At 40.2% G+C, this 17655-nt stretch overlaps 1 protein-coding gene across 3 annotated transcripts in view; it reads right to left on the bottom strand.

Annotated features, from left to right (window-relative positions):
- Positions 1 to 17655, bottom strand: part of garnl3 (GTPase activating Rap/RanGAP domain like 3) — an 83691-nt gene that overhangs the window by 59091 nt on the left and 6945 nt on the right. For all 3 annotated transcript variants that reach the window (XM_042395038.1, XM_042395034.1, XM_042395040.1), the window contains exon 2: positions 15324 to 15835. In XM_042395038.1, the coding sequence (XP_042250972.1) occupies positions 15324 to 15421 (98 nt within the window). In that variant the 5' untranslated portion in view covers positions 15422 to 15835. The remainder of the gene's footprint in view (positions 1 to 15323; positions 15836 to 17655) is intronic.

Consider the following 17655-nt stretch of genomic DNA (forward strand, 5'->3'; position numbering starts at 1 on the left):
AAGGCCTTTCATTGATTAACTCTTGGCTTATTTAACACACTATGTGGTCTGTCCTGGACACACAACCAACACATGCAGGCACACACACACACATGGATATGAGACTGGCATTTATTACACTCATTCTGCCACATTTATTAGAGGCTGAAACTGATTGCTGGCACACTACAACACACATCCGCTCTTTAACTCTTGTGTTTTGTTGATGATGGTTTTGACTTCCTCATTGTTTGGAGGTCCAACAGACCACACTGCTGTTTGTATGAAAATAATAATAGCTGCATTTTTTTCCCCTTTTCTTTTGACCTTATTAGAACACCCACATTGTATGTACAAAAGTACAGAAGTGGTTATACTTCCCTTTACTAGAGAAGGCGACATATGGAAATGACCATAAGGCATCAATAATACACCAAATAAGGAGTCCAAAAAGACTTATTTAAGATTTGGGAGGGTAGTGCTGCAAAAGGGTGCTGTCAACTCTAATCACACACAGAGAGCATATGAATATCTGTTGTGTTTAACCATGTTTTACAATGAAACCTCAAAGAGGAGGAGTAATGCATCAATTTCTGTAGCAGACGTCTGAAACATGTAATTAGCTTGAAATTATATTTGTAAGCAATTCACACAAGTATTATTAAAGATCCCCTCCAGACATGTTTTAAGATATACACACACACACAACGTCCTACTTTACAATATATAGGCTACTTAATAATTTATGTCTAATATAGTTTTTTTTCCCCAAAAAGGTTCAGTTATTAAAAGTTAAATGACATCTCCTCCTTCTCTCTCACTCCAGAAATCAAAAGTTTAACTGCTGAACACCAGATGTCTCCTACTTCACTGTAAAGTCCATTCTCAGTGTTTATGCTCTGGAGGCTTCAAGTGTCCACATCACACTTGTGTAAGTTTAATATTTGATCAGAATTTGCTCCAAACTAGTTGTGATGTCACAAATCATGCTCAGTACAGGTAAACTAACCCTAACCCCTTCATTAGATAAACGTTAAAAAAAAGCTCTGCACATACATCATTCTGCACAGTGAAGCTCAAACATCCAACTTAAGGAGCAAGAAGGAAAAACACATTTTTGAGTGGAGGGGGACTTTAAGTCAGTATTTTTACACTGTTAATAAGGGCCTCGGGTCTTCTGGTCCCCAAACATAACTGTTAAGGTGTTGAACACTCACAGTAAAGCTACAAGCTGGAGAGACTGAAAGAAAATACTCCTCACATGTGAGATAAAAAGGATGGAGCAGAGAAAGAAACAAAATATGAAGGGAGGGCACATAACAAAAACAGAGGAATGTGGTAAAAAACCATGTCAAGAAGGACTTAATTCTACACTCACACGGAGAGAGAGAGAGAGAGAGAATAGCAGGTGAAATGTGAGCTTAGTTAAATCTGATATAGCCCAGCCACAGCCTGTGTCTCCAGCTCAGTCTACCCACACACACACACACACACACACACACACACACACACACCATGAAAGAGTGCAGGAATGCTCGGCTCAGGCTACACGGCACTCAGCTGCTCATCAATTTTTAATCAGTAGAAACCCCCCTCTGTGGCATGCCACACTACAGGAAAACACCTAAAGCTACCGACACACATGGCATTTTCTCTTTCTGTCTCTGAATGTGACTACCTTTTTAAAAATAGCTCATGTTGAAATGCAGCTGTAATCTGCAACAGCCTGAAGAAAAAGAACACTTTTTTTTAAAAAAGGACCGCTGAAAACAAAGCGACGCCTTTGTTTTCTCACATCAGGATAGAGTTACAAACAACCAACCTGAGATACCTGAACACCCCTACCTCTAATTAGAGCCCCGAGGCCAGTCACACAGACATACACACATAGAAACCTTCATACATGTTGCATAAACACAACCTCATCCCACACCCTCCCGTTGTCGCACGCTGACACGCACATAGGCTTTGCATAAGGGCTTCTGGTTTTTAACGGTCGTTTGTGAAGCCAGTCTGTAAGAGGGGAAGTTATGAGGGGAAGACTTCCTGTTCAGAGATGAATCTGTTAATGTGTGGCCTCAGATTCGTCATCCTGAATGAATAACAAAAAATACCATGAGAGAAAGAAGTGGTGTAATGTGACAGCAGTCTGCTCCAGGTGATGAACGTAATGCACTGATTCCTCACGATGGAAGACAAGAATCCACGGAAATACAAGAAGGTGTTTGTGTTTAAGTCTGTTTGAATTCATTACATCTCCACTGTTCTTAGACAAATACTGACTGTTATTTTACACCATGAATATGGCTGCAACTAACTGACAGTTACTTTTATTATAGATTAATCTGGTGATTATTTTCTTGATAAATCGGTTAATTGTTAAAGGAAATAGCAAAAAAAATCGACATCAGCGCAATGCGATGCCTTCAAACTGTTCTTTTTGTTTGTTTGTTTGACCAACACTCTAAAACCCGAAGATGTTCAGTTACTTATCAGGAAAAGATTAGGAAGACCAACAAAAACTCACATTTGACAAAGTGGAACCAGTAAATCTTTGGCATTCTTGCTTAAAAAAAACAACTTAATTGGTTACCAGAATAGTTGCCGATTAATTTTCTGTCAGTCGACTAACTGATTAATCGACTTATCCTAGCTGCAACTATTGATTATGTTGACCATTGACTCATCTGTCAATTATTTTCTTGATTAATCATTTTGTCTATAAAATGTCAGAAAATAGCAAAAAATGCCTGTTGTAATTTTGTAGAATTCATGGTGATGTCGTCAATTGTCGTTCTGTCTCCAAAATCCAAAAATATTTAGTTTACTATCATGTATAATCCCCAAATCCTCAAATCTGAGAAGCTGCAACCAGCAAATGTTTGGAATTTTTGCTTTAAATAAGAGACTAAAACAATTATTCAATTATCAAAATAGTTGCCCATTAATGTTCTACTATTTCCTGATGAAGATCCTGAGAGGTTGAAACCAGCATTTTACACTATACGCCAGAATAAATCACAGCTTTTACTATAACTTTTCACCTTGCTTTGCTTGAGAGTTTTTCTCAATCAACATTTAAAACATAAAGGTAGGATACAGTTGTCATGACCAGACTGACACTAGGACACAGAAGACTATATTCAGAAGAACTGAAAGGATACATGCTATGTTTTCATGGCTGGTAACACAGACAGTCACAATGGAGAATCTGCGTAACCCCACTGAGAGTCAATCAAAGACAGTTGGAGCAGCTCTAAAATTGAAAGACACCCTGTGGAGTTTTTGGCCACTAGTAGCGCTATGGAGCAATGTTTGGAAGAGTGGGTCCCTGTTTTGTTGGTATCACATGCAGCTTTAACTATTATTGGTGCTAAGAAATGTAGCAGTGTGTCAGCAAACTCTTTTGTCCAAAGCGACATATAAGCTGCAGGCTACAGTAGATCAAGGAGAAGCCTCTGAGAATAAGTCCCTTGACATTTAGTTCCATGTTCCACCTGAAACAAGGCTGCAGGTGCTTGCAGAAGAGTTTTTTTTTTTTCATATGAGAGAGAAGTATCAAGAGATGAAGAAGAGCATGTTAAGTTATCAAGTACTCTCAGACTTGGAAGTGGTTTTTGAAGACAGAGAGTGATTCTGCTGATCGGATAAAGTTCGACGACTCGTTTCAACCACTTTTATACAGGAGAAGAGTTTGGATTGATTCCTGCCTCACAGTGACAGTAGGACTAGTTGTCGTTCGTTTGCAGATTGCAGGGAACGAAAAGGTGCAGAAACCTGAATGAGCGAGTCCAGGTGGTTCAGTAGGTGTGTGCTGCGCTGGTGGCCACTCTGTAGGCGGGCATTAGGGACATAAGCGGAAAGGCATGAGCTGTTTTTGGCTGGTTGAAGACCAGACGTTCTGCTGTATTTTGGGCCATTTGCAGAGGTTTTACTCTGCATGCTGGCAGCCCTGCCAGAAGGACGTTGCAGTAGTCAAGGTCAGACAAGACCACTGCTTCTACAAAGAGTTGAGGATTTTTCTTTTTCTTTTTCTCATTCTTTACTCGAAATATAAACTTCTCAAATATATCTGTACATGTTTGTGCCCGAATTCGATCCAAAATATGTGAGCGGACAATGCGAACACCTGCAGCAACAAAGGCTGGACGGCTGTTTGTGGACATGCACAAACAAGTAGGAGGAAGTAGAGGTAACTTTGCAAACAAAGTCTTCAGAGCAGATTGAAGCCCTGGCTTTTGACTTGCAGGAAGCGTTTTTTTACATACGTTTACCTAAAGTTTTGAAGCTTTGGCCATGTCCGACATCATAACAGTATAAAAATAACAGATAATAACAAAAAGCATGATATGTCCCCTTTAATGCTGCTACAGGTTTTCAGTTTTGGAACTAGGCACAAAAGTGTCATCAAATCCTGAACTGTTAGAAGCAGCAATGTAGTGTAAACCATCAAATCTGCTGGAAACCCAAAAGTATTTTAATTAACAATGATGAAAAGCATTTGAGATGCTGGAACCAGAAAATGGTGACCATTAATCATTTATTGTTGTAGATTAATTTTCTGAGGATTTCTATTGTATTTATGACAAAATGATCCAACTTCTAACCTCCAGGCCGGACTTCACCTTTTATTTGAACAGTATGTGTCACCATATTAAACATTAGTGTGTCATCAAGCTGCTGAGTACTGTTACAACAAACCCTCAAAAGCAATTTCCATAATGTTGAATGACCAACAAGCTTTGCACTTTGGATCTATTGATAGACGGGAGGTGAAATATTCACAATAACCCTAATTAAGTATCAACTCTTCAACTCTTGTGTGTGTGTGTGTGAGACCCGGCAGTGATGGACTATCCCAGGCTTTACGATCCCAAGACAAAATGCAACTTCAAAGACCAGGATATATATATGTAGGTGTAAGCATTATAGTGTGTGGGTTTGCGATCCATGTGTCCAATGCCAGTAAAGGTTGCAGTGCACAAGTAGACACAAAATGCGAGTGTGTATGCACAGGCACTTTGCACGTTAGCCTCAGCAGTTCATCGGGGATCAGGAGCTCTTGACTCAATAGTGTGCTAATCCCTCGGAGCTACGCCGCCTTCTCTCTGGACAGCTGCCACTCCGGCCCTTTAGTCTCACCACGTAAGCCGCGTCTGACCACAGCACCTTTCCCACGCGTAGAATAAACAAGTGTGTGTGAGAAAGAGAGAAACCGTACTGTGAGCCATTTCTGTGAATAGAAATGTATAAAAAAAATGAGTGAATACCCATAATAGCACTGTTGCACACAATGTAATACAAAACGTACGACACACTACGCACTCTACAAGCATCAACACATCAGGGCTTTTTATCTGTCACACACATTCACACATCGCAACATGCAAATCAATAGACCTGCCATGATGTCACCTTTCTTTGATAAGCCTTTGTCCCCTGGATAATATGTAACCTGCGGAAGGAAGCAGCACTGATAGCTTCATTTGATTACAGTACGATCCGACCATTATTGCACCTGCGCTACAAACTGTCATAGCAGACGCAGCAAAAACAGTGAGTTCAAGAAGATAGAAGAATGAGCGAAGAGTTTTAGGAGTTTAAACCTGTAGATGGACATTTCAGCAAGCAGCAAGCAGCGCTCATTGGACAGTTTAAGATTACATATTCTACTTCTTTTTTTTTCTGGAAGCACAAAACAATTAATATCCATCATTTTAGAGCTGTAAACAAACAATTATTTTCATTATCGATTAATCACTGTTTCCCAAAGCCCAAATGACGTCCTCAAATGTTTTCTTTTGTCCTGACCAACACCCAAACCCAAAGTATTCAGTTTACTATTATAGAAACCAGAAATATTTACATTTGAGAAACTGGAATAAAAGAATTTTGGCATTTTTTATTTTAAAAAATGATGTGATTGATTATCAAAATAGTTGAATAGTGCATGCTCAAAAATTACAAAAAATGACATGCACTCTGTCATCTGAGCATGATTATAACAAAGCAAAAAAGGAGAGAGACAAAGAGAAAGACGTTTGTTTCGGCCTCTAATATCCTATCTTGAGTATTTTCTAGGTAGACTTGGATCTGGTCTTTCCCCCAAAATGTAATCCTTTAAACCACTTAGGTATTGATCATGCCTGAGAGCCACATCTTGACACTTGAGTGTTGCTTTTCTTTTCCACATTGATAACATTTGATGACATTTAGCTGCAGTAATGATAGGATAATTAAAGGGGACATGTGCTTTTTGTGGTTTTCTGTTATTTTTATACTGTTATGATGATGGATATCTATGTTAAAACATGGTCAAAGTTCCAAAACTTGAGGTGAACATATGTAAAAATACTCCCTGCAAGTCAAAATCCAGGGCTTCAGCCTGCTCTGAACTCTTCATTTGCGATGTTTTCTATACATGCCCATAAAAAAAACGTCCATTATGTAGTCTTTGTTGCTAATGTTGTTGCTAAGGTTTTTCCATGTATTGTTTGTATCGTCCACTCGCGTGTTTCAGATCGGATTTCGACTCAAACATGAACGGATGTATTTGAGAAGTTGACATTTTGAGTAAAGAAGGAGAAAAAGTAGTAGTAGAAGTAGTAGTAGTAGAAAAAGAAGTAGAGCTGGCCAATCAGAACAGAGTTGGTTCATCAGGAGGGGCGCCTTAAAGAGACAGGAGCTAAAACTGCCTGTTTCAGACAGAGGCTGAACTGAGGGGCGGCATAAGATAAATAAGGAGTTGTTTTTTTTTAACTATGAATCATGCAAAGATATTCCAGTAGCCCAAGAATATACATTTAGACTTGGAAATGTGCAGAATATTTCCCCTTTAACAAATGTCTGTTGGGATTATGAGAGCTTTTGAAGTTTCTCAGATACATTAGTCTGGTTTTATCAGCGTGTGTAGGGTGTCAGACATAATATCGAGCACCTAATACCAAAAACTCGGCACTCTGGGGCATAACACAGCTGTGGGAGAGGGTGAAGATTACATACTCTCAAACAGCCATTTACACACATGCACACACATACATGTGCACAGATGATTTGAATTCAGACCTTGGCCCCCTTCGTTTCTAGTGCGTCCCAAATGCCAACAGGTCACCACATGGCCTCTGTGAAATGTCACCGTGTCAGGCTGCTGCGACTGATGATGGCACTCTCATTAAATGTGATCAGGTGAATTAACCTTTTGTCTGCGACAATCAGGCCAGGCCTGGACACCACTCTGCCCTCGGCCCTTTAGCTACACATGTTGTGTGTGTAAGTGTGTTTTTTTGGGCGCTGGCAATGCACTTTAGTCTTGATAACCGATGAATATGATGAGATACATAAGTGAGAAAATTATTCCGGCCCCTAAACAAAATCTTTCTCCTGAATTTATGCAGAACACAAAGAAACACAATAAGCTTGTTGTCTGAATGAAACCCTCAGCTGAAGCTACTGGAGTCCACCTGCACTTTACTCCTCCTAGTGGAAAGTTATAAATGACCAAAGTATAACCTATCATATAATTTCTCTACTGGTTCAACTGTGATGCTTACAAACAAAACAGATTTTGAATTTGCTGCCAATTTATCAGCTTAAATTTCTCAGATTTTGTGACACATCAAAAGCTCAAACTAACTGATTAAGATACTTTTCTTACATTATATTCTCATAAACACTGGTCATACCAGCATATGGTCACATCACTGTTTTTACAGTAAGAGTCTGCCCTCTTGTGGTTATAACTTTTATCACAGTTGAATGAGAAGCAATTTAAACATGTAGCATGTATTGTGTATGATTCAAAGGTTTATATGAACACTGATTATTCATAATTTCATTGTGTATAGATGACATTAACCCTCTACTGCATTATTATAATATTATGTTTTCTTTTGGGGAAGATTTTCACCTTATTTTTTTTCCTCTGATAACCTGTTGATAATAAAAAAGATCATCCCCGTCCACCCCACACAGGCCAAAAGTTTCACCAGAACAAAAGTGTGCCATAATGGTATGAAAGCACCAAGAGAAATAACATTTTTTATCAACATTTTTTGGTAAAAACAAGCAGATTTAGAACAAACATATGGCCACTTTGTTTCTTTATGTAGTAATTCTGTAATTTTCCTGATATTTTTTAATCATCTTCCATCTTTCTGCTTTCTGCTTTCTTGTTCTGTGTGGAACCTAAGAAAGCAGCTGCTTTGGTTGTGAAACAGTGATAGGAATTAAATCTTTCTTCACTCTGCTTTTGCATGAGAAATACATTGTACGTGTATGGCTGCATGTATAATCTCTACACTCCTTCCTTCCATCCTATTTCAAGCTACTCTTCACAAAAATGACATTTGTACCAACAAATAAAAGCAAATATGAATTAATGTCAATCAATGTCTCAATGTTCTCACCATTTTTGGGAAAAGACTCAAATCACAATACCAGCAAAATACATAAAAATAATGTCTGTCAAATGTCAACTATGCTTCTTTAGAAATTCATGCACATACTTGTACAGTATTTCTTATCTCATCTGTGTTAAAGGTCTTAAATAGTCACATTAATCTGACCTTTTTCTGGCACTGTACCACATGTTTATTGGCCCTGCTTCCTCAAAAGTTGTTCCCACCCTAAAAGCCAACACACCACTTCAATTCCTCCTTTCATTAAATCAGAAGAATGTCGTAAAATATTACAACATGTAAAAATGTAGATATTTGTAAATGAGAGCTTGTAGGGGTCATAAAGACCCTCTGTTGCCTTGGGGGAAGCACAATGCAGTAGATGGAGAAGTGAGGCCTACACTTGTGTGTGTATATACTTTCATCTTCTACATAAATCTACTCTGTTTTTTTTTAAAACTTTACAAAAACAAAAAAGCTAAAATTGAAAACAGGAACATGCAGAAGTCCTTTGTACAGAATGGCACAGTTAGTTAGTTTTACAGTCCACACATCAGCAACTTAATTTGAGCCACAGTTTTACAACCTCCTCTGAAAAAAAAAAAAAAAAGCCCTTCCTAGATGTCTCTACATGTACTGCCATCTCTCTCATTCTTTCACCCTTTTCTTTCTGTTGCTTACTCTCTAACCGAGAGGAGGTTTTGGCTGGCCTCCCTCAAAACCGCAGGGTAAAAATGTACAACAGTAACCCTTCACAGGCTCCATTTCCTCCTCCGTCTCTCCTGGATCGTTCTTTAAGGGTTACGACGGGGGCACCTGGCTGGTGTGAAGCAACTCAGAGTGAACAGACAGACTGTGTACATACTGTGCAGATGTCCTTTTATCTTTCATACTTCTACTGTGGCGAAGCTCGTCTCTCTGGCACTTGAAAACACACACTTTCACTTTGCGTCATCTTTGACAGTGTCCGTGGTAAATCAGGAAGTTTATACAACTTTGTGAAAAAAAGAAAAACACTCCAGAGTATATGACTCATGTATGTATGTGGCTTATGGCCGCATCTCCTGCTTTAAGTACAACGCTCTCTACGCTGGGTTTATTCCAGCCGACTATAATGGGAAATGTTTTTCCAGCCTCCAAGCTTTCCCGGAGCAGTGCACAGTGCTTTTTAATGTGTAGGTATGTGCCTTAAAGCCCTAAATGGAAGCAGATGTTCCAGTCGAAGAGTAAAAGTTTACATAGAGCTGTAATCAAGCGAGAGATTTTTCTTTTCTTTTCTTTTTTTTTTTTTGTATTTTTCTTCTCGTAATTTGAGTCTATTTTTCTGTCTAAATGAGCCTGGTGCGCTGTATTGTGCGCATGGCTGGACTGTGCCGGGTTGTGCTGAGCTATGCAGCCACATATGGGAGTGATTACTGTCCAGTGTTTATCAGACCTCACTGAGAGACTGACTGTACGGCTGAGCAGAGCAGAACCAGCCTTGCACACTATTTCAATTTCCCAGCTGCAACCTTCTATGGGAATCAGACAATTGGAACAATATTGCACCAATGCTGCACATGCAATGATAACTCCTGGAAGCAGCATCTTTCTAGAGACCAGTTTAATAATCGATTAGTCAGTTGATAGAAAATTAATCTGCTGCCATTTTGATAATATAAAAATTGTTTCAACGGTAGGTGTATTGACTTTACATATAAATGTCTGTTTACAGGTGTTGGGAAGTACCATTGCATACGTAAAGAAAGTTGTTTCTGAAAGCTTTCTGTTTCTGTGGTTTCAGATGGAGCTGTGCAAAATCTGATGCATTTCCTCAAGTGATGTCACCTGAGTCAGCATCAGCTACAAGTTTCAAAATGAAAAAAAATGAGGATGTGAAATTAGTAACAAGTGAGTTTAGCAGACCTCTGCAGCCCACTCCTAGATAAGTATACAGCATGAACGAATGCCACATACCACAGCATTTATAGCCTAAGCTAGTTTGCAATGTCCATCCCTAGATGGGCCTTTAAAATACATAAAAAACTCAAAAATAAAATGTATATGGAACAGCACAAAACACAAACAATTTACAAACAATGATACAATATTTGTTTAATAAAACAAAAAGCACCAGATTGCTCATGACGTTAGCCGTTACTTGCATAAACACACCAGAATCTCTGATCAAACAGTTGGTGGTCACGTTGCATTGTGGGTAATGTAGGCACCACGTTTTCACAAGGAGAATACTTTAAAAAAAGACAATATCTCTGGTTCTGCTGCATCAGTTTTGATCCTTTTTTAAATGCTAAATCTGTTTTTAAGTGATTTTTTAAATAAAAATGGCAAAAATGTACTGGTTTCAGCTTCTCACATATGAATAGTTCCTAATTTTTTTATTCCTCTATGACTGTAAACTGAATATGTTCGGATTTGGACAAAATTTTAAGGTATCATCATGCTTATTGTATTTTCTGACATTTCAAAAACCAAACAACTAATCAAGAAATAATCTGTACATTACTCAATAATGACAATAAATGTTAGTGGCAGTCTGTTTCATCATTCTCTCTTGTCTAAAGCAAACACACAGACAACCCCCAGAGTTGAATCTCTGTGTGCGATCTCCGTCTAATGTGTGTGCGACAATGTTCACAGCAAAGCCGAGAAGTGCCTTAAGTCAGCAGAAATGTCAGTTAGTCCATCCTTCAGTCCCCGCTGGGTGCTTTATGACAGACTGTAGCGCAGAGGGAGACCCCAGCAGCCGGGCCTATCACAGCCACTTCCACTGTGTCTGTAGGAGAGCACATCAATATGGTCCTGTCCATGTACAGTCTGTTAGATCTAAAAACAAGTCAGACATTCAAAACATATGTTCTTCTCTCACATGCCGCTTTGAAGCCTACTGTAAAAGCTTCACCAGGAAACCTCAAGAGGACAAGCCCTAATACATATTTCCTTCTCTTTTTTTTTCTGTTTTTTTTCTCTAAAAGGCACATGTGCCCGAAACTCTCCTCTCCCTTTCATTTACGAAAGCACGTAAATGCAGCACGATGCACTTCGGCTACATCTGGATCTAGTCTTGTGCCAATCTGACGAGCAGCAAGCTACGGCAAGACCCCTGGCAACCGTAGTCACAAAACATTGTGGGCTTGGCAGCGGTAGAGGTTAATGCAGATGCAGATAGCATTTCAAAGGAAACGCACTCAAATGACCTCTGAAGTGAGAAGTTCAGGGAGAGAGAGAGAGAGAGAGAGGGACAGAGAGAGAGAGAGAGAGAGAGAGAGGATGAGGAGGGTGAGAGTGAAAGAATCTGTCAGAGTTTCAGTGGCTGGATCTATTTTTGTTCCGTTAATGTGGACATAGTTGCATCGTTGGTTTATGAGAAGCTTTTTGTTCAGTAGCTGCTGAATTGGGGGCATGCATGCATGCACGGTAAGGAAGGAGGGGATGGAGGACGTTGGCAAACCGAGCGGATTGATTAATGAACAGCACACATTTCAAAGCTCACTAATCCAAGACGTCAAAACCTAATCTTCCCCTCCAAAGTAAATAGGCTCCTTATCTCTACGCATTTGTTGGGTCTGCGTTACAAAATCAAACCATAGTAACATGCTCTAATCACACGTTGCCTTGCGTTAGTTAGCCCGATGATAAATGGGCCTCTCTTCCCTCATGATCCAGTAACGTACTTAACGGCTCTCTGCCAGCGCATGCCTTTCCTTAAATGAACTACAAATGTTCTGTTATGGATTGACGAGCTGGCCCAAGCACTCCACGCAATGAGGTTAGTTTCCACCGCATCAGAATTTGCTGAATTTGCCGTCAGATTCTTAGAAAGCACACTGCTGATCTTTTGAGATTTTCTGGTTTTATTCCGGTCATCCAGTCTTCGTCTGTTTAGATTGTCGGTTTGTAGTGTGTTTTTATTGCCTGGTAGCTTTGTCCGTTTCACTCTCTGGCAGTTAGTCTGTTAGGTTTGTAAGGTTGTTCTGCCAGTTTCTTGGTCAGAGCCAAGCCAGTGATTTCTTGGCTCCTTCAAGTGTCACCATGTAGCCTAATCTCATTCACAGACAATTAGCCTCGGCTGACTGCAAACGGCTCGCAAGGAGAACAGACAGACCAGAGCCAAGGGTTTAGTAACGGTCTCGAAGCGGCATGCCACAATTGTTACGGAAAAATAATGGAAGGAGACACCTCGTAGGTGAGGATTTGCTGTTCCTGTACAACATCAAGACTCCAACTTCAATCTTGATTTGTTTTCTGTCAAGCTCGAGACTAGTGCACACACAAACCTGCCTACATATGTACTGTGGATACACGTACATACGCACGTACATGAACAAACATGCATCCACCTGCAAACACCAAACCTGGCAAAGCAGAGGAAAATGACCACATAATAGGTTCCAGTAGTGCATTCTACATTTCTGCTGTCACCTGCGACTCTACAGCTACCTGCTGTCAGTGAGAATATCTGCCAACTGGCTGTCTGCTGGCTTTGTTAGATAAGGCTTAGTCACAATGAAGCAGTGTCCAAAACACAGTCAGAAATAATAACGTGATCTGATGTGTTTATCCCGAAACAGATTAACTTCTGGAGATTAGCGCCGATCATGACTTTACACCATGAAGTTCTCCCAAAGATTTTAAAGATCCCCCGCCCCCCTCCCCCACAAAACATGTTTTAAGTTATATAAAAACCTCGTTAAAATCCTTAAAATAACATCTATTCCATTCTCCAAGTCCACTCTCAGTGTTTGTGCACTGGAGGCTTCAAGTTTCCACACCACACTTGTGTAAGTTCAATATTTGATCAGGACTGGCTCCAAACTAATTGTGATGTCACAAATCATGCTCCTAAGTACACTCCTTTAACTCAGATTTAAGTTGGGCACAGAGAAACTTCCCCCCCCCTTCAGCAAAGAATGTGAAAACATCCTTCAAAAATTCAAGTGAAACTTACAATAAGCTAAACACAATTTCGTACTGTGAGATGTCTGTCACAGTCACAGAGTGTTTGAATCCTGAAGGAGAAAAAGAGGGCAGATCAAGGTCTAGATAAAGCTTCCCTCATGACAAACTTCCATAGTCAAACATGTGGAAACACTTCAGCCAGTGTCTGTGTGTGAGCGTGTGTGATTATGCATGTGAAAGCAGGTTCCTAACTGCATTTATCCTTATGAAGCTGTCCAAATGTGTTGGGTCTGTGTGGCCATGCATCTCTGCAGTACAATAAATTATACACAGACTTCTCAGCAGCAGCAGTCTCCTTTACTGGAGTGTCTTTCATATATCCCCTCAGTATAGCGGAGAATCTATTTCCCTATGCAGCAGCACTTCAGACTCTGCTCTGATTGATTGTCTCTTTAACTGCTAGTGTCTGAGAGACAGTCTGTCAGGAAGCATTACAATGTGACCACGGCGTACAGAATGGACACAAGCACTTTCGCTACACAGGATAAATCAAGCTAATTAGAAAGTCTGTGTAATTTGAAAGTAAGTGCTTGGCACCAAAGCTGACCAAATGTCGCCTCTGCCTGCACCTTGAATTCAGTAGTCCTACTATTTGGAGAGTGAGACTTGGCAAGCCCGGATGGAGCACACAAGTCTCAACATCACACACATACTGAGACAAACTTATCAGCTACGAGAACTACGAGAGCAACGAAGCGGAATTCATAAGTAAATTTGCACTTCAGCACACCTCCGCAGGTTGTCTGAAATAGCAGGAAATTAGAGTGGAGGTGGGATATGAGGGCTGATATGACCAGGACAAGACAATACAATCAAGATAATGAAAACACCTCCAAGCTCATTGAATGTATTATGTGCACAAGATTATGCTCCAACACAATTTCTTTCAGTTCTTGACTAACAATCTAACAAACTAGGAACTCTTGCTGACTATTGCTGACAGCGAGTGATTATGTAAAGAGGAAGGAACTGATGAGACATAAGTAAAAGTGAGCACCTTTAAGTAATAACAGCAACTACTCTGAACCACAGTAAACAAACTTCTGATGGACGACTTAGAGCGCCGGACCACACAGGAGCGGAGGAGGTTAAAACATCCGAACACCTCGGTGGCACACAGTCGGGTATCATCCTGTTGGAGATGCTCACCGGAGGCCTCCAGGAGGTTTGCCAAAACCCAGCTGAGAAGTCATATCAGCTGCACCTTATGTGGTCTAGCAATCACCAAGACCCCCGCCTCCATGTGTCTGTCCCCTCAAGGTGTGCGTGAATTCACAGATATCCAGCTGTGCCTCGGAGACATAAGACTACAGCAGGTGATTTCACTAGATGGGAGAAAAACTGATCACACAAATTTATCTCTTCTAGTTGTTGTTTTTTTTTGGGGGGGGGGAGGGGGGGTTGAATTGAAATCTGCATATTCTCAGCCCTCTATGGCGCATGATTGGACAGCATTCTGGTTGCTGGGATGCCCAATCAACATCTGACTTTGGCTATAACACAACAATTGACGTCGTCCTGCCACTAAACAGCTGTGTCCAAAAAAAATATTGCAGAGTCAGGTGCAGAGGAAATGTATCCGCGCGTAACGCATAAACCCCCCCACAGTCTGACATGACATGTGAACGCATGTGGTGAGATTAAAAAAAAAAACATGATAAGCTGAACAAAAGCAATCAGGGTGTAATTTCTATCCAGACAGGTGGAAATAATCGGAGACATCTGTATGAATAGACAGCATTTGGATGCATCATAACCAGTGTTTCGGGGCATCCCTCTTTATCTATGCGCGCACACGCACACACGCAACGGATCCTGCAAATCCACCACTCCACAAGGTGAAAGACACATTAGAAACTCATTGTACGGCCTCGTTTAAAGTACCACTTATAGGTATTTTCTCGGTACATTTTGATCTCCTTCTTGCCCCAGACAAAAAAAAAAAAAAATAAAAAGACATCGCCCCCTCCCCAAAAAAAAGGGACCTACCTGGTAATCTCGAAGCTGCAACCTTTCCGAAGGAGCAAGGCTCTCTTCCGCATGATGCCTTTGTCTCTGCCGAGGTACACATTTTTATCTGAATTCATGGGTGCTGGGTGAGCAGGTAGACGCGTGGAAACAGCAGCGCTTTCTTTCCAAGGGGAGAAAAAAAAAGTCAAAAATCGAGCAGTGGACTGCGAGAGGCGGAAGCAAGAGAGACGGGGCTGACCGAAAAAGAAGAGGAGAGGAGAAAAAAAAAAATCCTTTGACGCTCAGAGGAAAGTGGTCCTGCAGACTTTTTTTTCCCCCTCAGGCTAGACAAAAGACGTGTGTGTTGAGGCTTTCAGAGGTGCATGGTCTCGGGTGATCGGTATCTCCATGCGGGCTTTGTGGAGCAGGCGGTTGCTGCAGTTGTCAACCTGAGCGGACTGTGCTGAGGAGTCTCCGCGGCTTCAGAGATACAGTGATCCTGCCCTGTGGAGCCCACAGCGCTCCTTCAGCTTCAGCCCGGCACTGAGTGGCTGAACGGCGGTGAATACACGAGACCGATGGAGAGAGAGAGAGAGAGAGAGAGAGAGAGAGAGAGAGAGAGAGAGAGAGAGAGAGAGAGAGAGAGACATGAAGTTACTTTGTGCGTGAGAAAGGCAGAGAGATACTGAATATATTAATAGGCCTACAGCCAGAGTAAAGAGTACAATTTTCTAGGGCTGCAACTAGCAATTATTTTCTCGATTAATCGATTAGTCGTTTAGTCTGTGAAATAAATAGATAAACAAAATGTGAACAAATGGCATTCACAGCTTCTCAGAGGCCAGCTAATGTCTTCAGTTTGCTTATTTTGTCTGACTAACACTGTAAAATGTTGAGATATTCAATTTACTGTCATATATGACAGAGAAAAACAGCACATTGAATAGTTGCCAATACATTTTCTGTTGATCGACTGATTGATTAATCGACTAATTGTCGCAGATCTACAATTTTCCATCACATAATATGTAGCCCACAGTAGGATTTTGGATCTATATAGTGACCTTTGACCTGTTAAATGAAGAGAAATCATCTGCAGTGCCTTAATCTGGGGTGAATTTGGTTTTTAACCCTTTAATGGTCCCACCGTGAAAAATTTGGAAACATTTTTTTTTTGCATTTCTTGGCTCCTTTGAGTACCATCAACAAAAAAACAATATTTATTTTCAACCACCAGTTCTTTACTCATGAGTTTCTACCAAATGTCTATTAAAGGTAAACGTCCATTTACTGTAAAGCTACACTTTTGACAATCCCAATAAGGTTTTTCTCCATAAATTCAGTTATATTAATACAGTTTCTTGATTATTATCTCTCATAACATTTGCCATAAAAACGTAACCATGAAGTATTAACAAAAAAAACAAACAAAAAATCATCATCAAAAAAACCCAAACCCCAAACAAATCCTTTAATATGCTGTTAAATCTTTGCAGAACTACATAAGACCTGCCTGTTGATGCAACAGCGATGAATGGGTGATGAATCCTCTTGTGGTATTCTTTAAACCAGTGCTGACTTGAACTCAAGCGCATGAAAACAAGTCTTTCTCAATCTGGATACACCCTTTGAGCAGAAGTTGCTCTGCCCTCAGTGATTAGAGTGAAGTGGTCAACATCTGTAACTGTATCTGTATCTTCAGTTTGAATTAGTATCACACTGGATTTACCAAACAATCACTCTTCATTAAATACATCTTTTAAAAAAAAACAACAGAAAATCATATTAGTTTTGTGAAAAAAACATATTTTAATGTCCTCACATTAAATAGACGTTACTACCATTTTTCAAAATGTACAAAATGTTTTTTTTAGTATTACAAAGCCATTAGTGAAGTATTAACTTACATCATTGTGTTCGATAGGCTTTCTGAAACAAAACTAAACAAGACAAAAGATTATCTTATCAACTCCAACATAAACAGGCCACATCTGTTTTTTCTGTTGCTAACTCTGGAAGGAAGAAAAGGTCTGGTTTCAAGCTGCACCCTGGGGAGCTTTTTCTTTTTAGGGTGGTAAAGATGGCTAAATCAGGTTGAGTTAATCCAACAACATATCACAACTCAAAATGTGCTCTCACAGTTCTAAGTGTAGTTTGCACTACAAAAACAACGCTCAGCTGCAAGTGCACCCAGCTGTGGGTGGGAGGGATTAGTTGATTAGCTCTAAAAATACAATGGTGTGGGTTTGATGTGCATCATGTCTGTGCTTCTTTAGGTTCTGTCTGTTCATCTATCTATCTATCTATCTATCTATCTATCTATCTATCTATCTATCTATCTATCTATCTATCTATCTGCTTGTCTCAGTGT

The sequence above is a fragment of the Thunnus maccoyii genome, chromosome 19, assembly GCF_910596095.1.
Source record: "Thunnus maccoyii chromosome 19, fThuMac1.1, whole genome shotgun sequence".
Lineage (NCBI taxonomy): Eukaryota > Metazoa > Chordata > Actinopteri > Scombriformes > Scombridae > Thunnus > Thunnus maccoyii.